Source organism: Ammospiza nelsoni, chromosome 1 (assembly GCF_027579445.1).
Source record: "Ammospiza nelsoni isolate bAmmNel1 chromosome 1, bAmmNel1.pri, whole genome shotgun sequence".
Classification (NCBI taxonomy): domain Eukaryota; kingdom Metazoa; phylum Chordata; class Aves; order Passeriformes; family Passerellidae; genus Ammospiza; species Ammospiza nelsoni.
This window is the reverse complement of record NC_080633.1, coordinates 72,556,030-72,562,924: the sequence shown is the minus strand read 5'-3', so window position 1 is coordinate 72,562,924 and position 6,895 is coordinate 72,556,030. Positions and strand designations below refer to the sequence as shown.

Below are 6,895 nucleotides of genomic sequence, written 5' to 3'. Positions count from 1 at the left end.
TTGTATCACTTTTGGGATTGTTCATTGATTTCAGTGAATGCTTTTTTCTCACTTTCAAATTCAACTGGCAGAGGATAATTCATCTCTCAAAAATATTGTGAGGTGGAGATGATTGCAACCCTGTCTGGAAAGAGGGTGTCAAAGAGTATCTGCAAACAGAGCATATTAAAAAGGAGAGGCTTTGCTCAAATCTTTGTGATGGTTTATTTCTCTTAAGAGCTGGAGCTCATATTAGTATATCACTGTTATCACTTTCTAGTTTTCTGCAATCATGGCTGGTTTTCCATGGTGTTCAAAAGCAAGCCACCACTTTTAAAAGAAATATTTTCTCAGCTTTAGTTTTTAAAATTTAAGAAATAATTTTGGCGGTATCTGTTATGCAATATTCGTATAATCTTTGAAAAAGATAATTGAAATATTAACATGTCTTCAGACATGAGAGATCTAGGATACTTTGAACAATTTTAGCATTATAGGGTTTATTTTTTTTAAATAGGGGCCTGAGACATGCATCTATCTTTTACCACGTAAGTAATTAGACATACATCCATCTCCTCTCATTTTAAAAAATAGCTTGTTTTGCCTTTTAGTTAGAGCAGGCTGATCACCTGCTCTAACTAAAGAGGTGCATCACCTCTTCAGTGTTTCAGCTAAGTTGCTAAGCTACCTTAAGTCTGCTGCTTCCAGTAATGAAACCCCATCCCAAAAATATGAGTGGCAAGCACTAAAACAAATGTGCCCCAAGAGTGCAGGGCATAAGTAGAAATTTGGAGGGGAGGGATAGCTGTGGATGAAAAAAAAAAGTGAGCTTTTCTTTCCATTGCTATAACCATTATTGCATTTTTATGACACATTCAGCAAAAAATCAAAGATGGAGCATCATCTGGATAGCTTCAGGGTGAAGAGAGCAAATGACAACGTAAATGGGGTGAGAATGGAGATAATGTACAGACAAAGGGAGGAGCTAGGAGGCAAATAGACAGACAGATAATTGGATGAAACTCCCTGGAGGAAGCTTCCCTCTATTCTTGCCAGGCTCACCTGATCTAGGTCCATCTAAGTCAGTGAAGGGAGAGATCTCTGTGCTGTGGGCACTTCCAGCATGGAGAGATTCATGAAGGAAGGGATGTTGAGTGGCTACTGGGATATCTTGAAGATTACACATTTCTGGATGCAGGTGTAGAAAAGATAGGTTATCTGGGGAGATGCTGTTCTCCCACATCAGTCTTTATATAATTTTTCTGTAGTTCTATTCTTTAATGTTTGGGTGGGCATATCCTGTCTATGTCAGGAGTTAGTGAATACTGTATAGTGGCCTCAGGATCAGTAACTAGATTAAAAAAATCTTTTTGAATTCTGGTTTGCATTATGTCTTGACAGGAAAGCAAATGTCACCCTTTCAGCAGCAAACTACTAAATTTCAAGCATGCTGCAGGTAAATGATGTCTTCCAAACTGATAAATGTGGGATTTCCTGTGCCACAAGTTATTTTGTTTGTCTTGGTGGTTTATGTTTCAGTTTTATGAAGCAATATGTCTGAAGAAGGGTCCAGAAAATATTGACTGAGGCTTTTCTTCTGATATAGGTCTTAATAACCATAGGTCTACAGCAATCCAAATGTGAAAGTAAAATCACACTCCATCCTGATGCTCAGATGTTAAATATAGATGTGCTTCTACACACATTCTGTCATCCTTTACCTCTTTATTAGCTGGTTCACTTTAAAACCAGCTAATGCACAGAAAATGAAAACATGTTGAGATTTTATATTTGCACTTATTATTTTTGCACCAGATACAGACCCCTCCAGAGCCTTATTGGTAGTCAACTGGAAACGTTCTTTCAAACAATTTCCTGGCAAACATTACTCTCAGGTGCAGCGACTGACTTTTCTATGGCCTTTAAAATCCATTTGTGCTTTAGGCTTTGTTCAGCTTACTTGTTTTTCAAACATCAGTTGCAATGCTTGAAGATGTAACAGCAAAACAGCTTTTGTCCTCTCTCTTCATATTACTTTGGCACTCTTTTATTCTTTATTCTCAAAGGCTTTTCCTGACACACTGCACACAAACAGACTTTCAGCTCATGGCCTGTAAACCAGGGATATCCCTGTGCTTCTGGGGCTTCTGGGCCATGTGGATTTCTAGGAAATTTATTGAAGCTTTTGCATCATTGCCATTATATGAGCTCTACTTCTTACAGGTTCCAACTTTGTCTCCTGCAGATTTCCATAATCTGTTCTAAATACTGCATTTTCTTTTTCTGCCCAATATCTTAATTCTTGATGGTTACAGGGCTTCTGCAATCAACTCCATCATCTTTTCCTTCTCAATTACTAAGAAGCCTATTACCTGGAAAAAACTACTTTATTTAGGACAGTTTATTAAGCCATTTGTGACTTTGGATCATGTTGATTTTGGTCCTTATCTTGCCTCCATATCTTAAAAATTATAAGAATCTTACTAGAGAGTATAATGTAACATTGCAACACATCCTAGAAATGGACAGCTAAGGCATAGAAAAGTAGCAAGGCAAAGGGGATCTAGGAGAGAGAACCAAGACTAAAAATATATTCTTTTGCTTTCCTTCCCTAATCTTGTTTTGCCACACCTACAAAGCAGAACAAATTTGTACCACAGAAGGAGACAGAGTAAATCAGAATCTGAAAGCTAAAATCTATCACTTCAGCTGCAAGAATTATGTAAGATTGCTAGTACAGTTCTGAAAGTTTTGCTAATTGAAAATCAGCATTGAAATATTATTCTGAGAAGCTAAAGAAGAGAAGCAATTCTCTGGTAGCTTGTCTGCCTTCCTGTAGCTACTGGTAACTTGTGCTGCATGTGAACCCGCTGTGCCGTGCCGTGCAATGCTTCGCAGAGGCTCAGAATCAGCAGCCCCTCCACTTTCTGCAGCTCCTGAGTCCCATTGGCTGGAAAGAAAAGCAGAGGCGGAGAGTGCCCTGAATATTTTTCTCTTCCACACACAGTGAAACAGGCAGCCAGCATGCACTGCCTGACAGTGAGACTGGTGCTTGCAGTTTGAAAACAGTTCCTGCTCCACAGCAGTCACTTGGGCATTTTATGGTCACATCTCTTTGATGGAAAGCACCAAAAAAGCCTTGCAGCATGCCAGTGAGCTAAAGAGGAACTGACCACATGGGAGGATCTGATGCACACATGGAGACTGTTGGGACTCTGTGACATAGATCACCAAGGTAAATGTGATAATGATCAGAAACTGTGTCTGTAAGGGTATAAACCAGTTCTTCTGAGTCTGAAATCTTATTTTTTTCACAGTAGTCAAAGTGTTCTGAACTGCTGCCTGCCTCGGTCATAACTTATTTTACTTTTTTTTTTTCCCCCAAGCTGAAAAGCCAAAGAAGGTTTTCAAAGGAATGCAAAAGGAACGGGATTTGTAGAAGCAGGAAGACAAAAGGGATCTCCATAAGATGAATTTCACCCAGCATCGTGGGACACTCCAGCCTCTCCATTTCTGGAACCACAGCTACAGACTGCATGGAGGAGCCAGCGAGCCCAATGCGAAGGGCCACTCCTCAGGAGGCTGCTACGAGCAACTCTTTGTATCCCCAGAAGTGTTTGTGACCCTGGGCATCATCAGCTTGCTGGAGAACGTCCTGGTCATTGTGGCCATAGCTAAGAACAAGAACCTCCATTCACCCATGTACTTCTTCATCTGTAGCTTGGCAGTGGCTGACATGCTAGTGAGTGTATCTAATGGATCAGAAACCATTGTGATCACGCTGCTAAACAACACAGACACAGATGCACAGAGCTTTACCATAAACATTGACAATGTCATCGACTCAGTCATTTGCAGTTCCTTGCTTGCATCAATTTGCAGTCTTCTCTCAATAGCAGTGGACAGGTACTTTACTATCTTTTACGCCCTCCAGTACCATAATATCATGACAGTGAAGCGTGTAGGGGTTATCATCACGTGCATCTGGGCTGCTTGCACAGTCTCAGGCATTTTGTTCATCATTTACTCCGACAGCAGTGTTGTCATCATCTGCCTAATCAGCATGTTCTTCACTATGCTCATTCTCATGGCATCCCTCTATGTCCACATGTTTATGATGGCTCGTATGCACATAAAAAAGATTGCTGTTCTTCCAGGGACTGGCCCTGTTCGCCAAGGGGCCAACATGAAAGGGGCCATCACTCTCACCATCCTGATTGGAGTTTTTGTTGTGTGCTGGGCTCCGTTTTTCCTACACCTGATTTTCTACATCTCCTGCCCCTACAACCCTTACTGTGTGTGCTTCATGTCCCACTTTAATTTCTACCTCATCCTCATCATGTGCAATTCCATCATCGATCCACTTATCTATGCATTCCGGAGTCAGGAGCTCAGGAAAACATTCAAGGAGATTATATGCTGCTGTAGCCTGAGAGGGCTTTGTGATTTCCCTGGCAAATACTAAACCGAATGGATGGATATGTTACTATGTACACAACAGGCAGCACAGATTTCCAAGGCTTTGGATCCTTTTTTTCAGCAGAATTTGGTTTAAATCTTTAAGAGTGAGCACCTCTTTCTGTCTCTCCCTCCCCCCCCATTCTTGTGTTCCATTCATGTGGAATTCATATTTCTGTATAATGCTCATGATGTCTATAATTTGTAATTTATTTGGCTAGAAAGAGCAGTAGCATTTCATGCCAGTTTGTAAGTAAGCAAATAAATGTATTGATGAATGTGAAATAGTAACTAACATGAGCAGCTATATATTCCAACTGCTGACAAAATAAATATCTTGCCTGATTTACAGTACACATTGGCTGATATTGTTTCTTATTCTGTTGAAGCAATTATAGCTATCAACTACATTATATTCAGCTAAGAATAGAGCATATGCTTCTACATTGGTGGATTAAGGGTTCTCTGGAATTAGAAAGCAGATTTTTCAGAAAGGCTAGTGAAGCCAACAAGTTGTATTTATACATTTTGAACTCTTCTTGTTTTGCTTCCCAGTGGGAATTCTATTTTTTGTTATAGTTATTGCCCACAAGAAGATTTTTCAAACACTTGCTACATAGCCAGTTGAATGCTTGGGCTTTGGGCTGGGTTTGTTTTCAAGGTGATTGCTGTATGTATGAGAGTACCTTTTGCAAAATTCAAAATGCTCCCTGGAGCATCCAATAGTCCTGGATATATCTACTAGACTGGCATCAAGGCAGACTAGTTCCCTCCATTCAGCCATGAAACAGGCACAATATTAACTTTGACAGTGCCAGCAGCAGTGCAAAAATTTGCCAAGAGATTTAGCTGCTGAAGATAAAGAGAGAAGTTTAATCGGAACACTCAGTCCTTGTTCTGAGGTGCTGTGGGGAATAAGGACTCTGTGCTCGAAAATACATCTTTGTTGAAAACAAGCTGCCCTGTATTGTGAAGTGTGGTGTGAGCAGATGGGATCCACTGCCAGGATCTTTACACAGGAGTGAAGGCAGGTGTTAATTTGGTCTGAGCACCTCAGCCTATACTGAGGACCATGTGGGCTTTGGAGGGGCAATGGTGTCACATGGAATGAGTGCCTGCTGAGGAGTCTGGCTACCCATGCTCAGCATCATTCACCTTTGCAGGCACCTACTCTCTGCCTCAGTTTCACCTTAAAATTCCACTCTCTTCACAGGTTGTTTTAAGGACCTGGTGTTAGTAATTTAGGGGGCATTTAAAATACAAATGTGACTACATAGGGTTCTGTGAAGGTGTCCCTTAGTATCTGGACCATACCAGCTTCTATACAAATAGAGAAAAAAGTAATTTATTTATTCCAAGAAAGTATAAAACATAGTGAAATTTGTAGAAAGTCTGGAGAGTTCTGATTTAAAAACTCAAAATTAAAACACAACTCAGGTTTTAAACTTGAATATTTGCTTTTCACCAAGATGAGCAGTGAATGAATGAAAAACAGGATGATCAGTCCTATTTATTTTCTTGGAAACAGATTGTTCTCTCCAGCTGCTAGTTTCTTCATCCAAGAAAAACATACAATAAAAAGCTATTCAAAGAGACCAATGGTTGCTCTCTCGGATTCTCCAGACAGAAGCTGATATTTCAGTTGTGGGTAACTTTTCAGAAAATTGTAAAACTACATTTGCTCCTCTCTTAAAGAGCATGAAGGACTTAGGGTGAGTCTTAGTGTTTTTAACTTCAACTATTTATAGGAAGAGCAAGAAAATAATTTGACTTTGTGCACTGAAGTCTCTTGGTAGACCAACAGCACCAACATCAGGTCTCCTACAGCCTTCTCTTGTGCTTGGGCCAATCCATGGGCCTTGCTGCTTGCACCACCACTATTGCCTTTCATCAGTTTTAAAAATTAATTTCCACATCATAACAGTCACAGTGTGAAGGGTATTGAAATATATTTACTACATTAACTCTGCTACTTTCTTCTGGAAGAAACTATAAATGTTTCAATAATACCTGGTTCCACTGGGTATAGAATAAAAAATGCCAAAGGAGGAGAACTAAAGCCCAAGCAGAGAAAGAAATTAATGCATTTAAATTAATATTCTATCCAAAAATCCAGTGGGCTTTACTAAAGGCCTTTCCTTCTCCCACAAGACACAACACAAAAATGCTCAAGTAGTAATGAAAGAAAAAACTATTGCCAGTTTTAACAAGGCATACTTGATCTTTGCTTTGCCTCACTTTTTATCACTGTTTTAGGACTGTAAATTATGACACTGGGGGCTCCAGCTTTTCCTTTTGTACTTCATGGGTGCAGAGAGGGCCCCTAAGAAAGTGACCAAAGAGTAAAATACTACCTTAGGTGCTCTAGATATTACTTTGAAAGTCTATTTCTCCCCTTTACAAGAGCAGTTACCTCTGATTTCTGAAGAGGCTGTGTTTCAAAAAACCCAGTGTGTAT

General features: G+C 39.9%; 1 protein-coding gene across 1 annotated transcript; it reads left to right on the top strand.

Moving 5' to 3' along the window:
• Positions 1-3,151: 3,151 nt before the first annotated feature.
• MC4R (melanocortin 4 receptor) lies at positions 3,152-4,444 on the top strand. Its single transcript, XM_059479776.1, has 2 exons — positions 3,152-3,214; positions 3,366-4,444. Exon 2 carries the CDS (start codon positions 3,449-3,451, stop codon positions 4,442-4,444), a length of 996 nt encoding a protein of 331 aa, XP_059335759.1. The 5' UTR covers positions 3,152-3,214; positions 3,366-3,448.
• Positions 4,445-6,895: the final 2,451 nt, after the last annotated feature.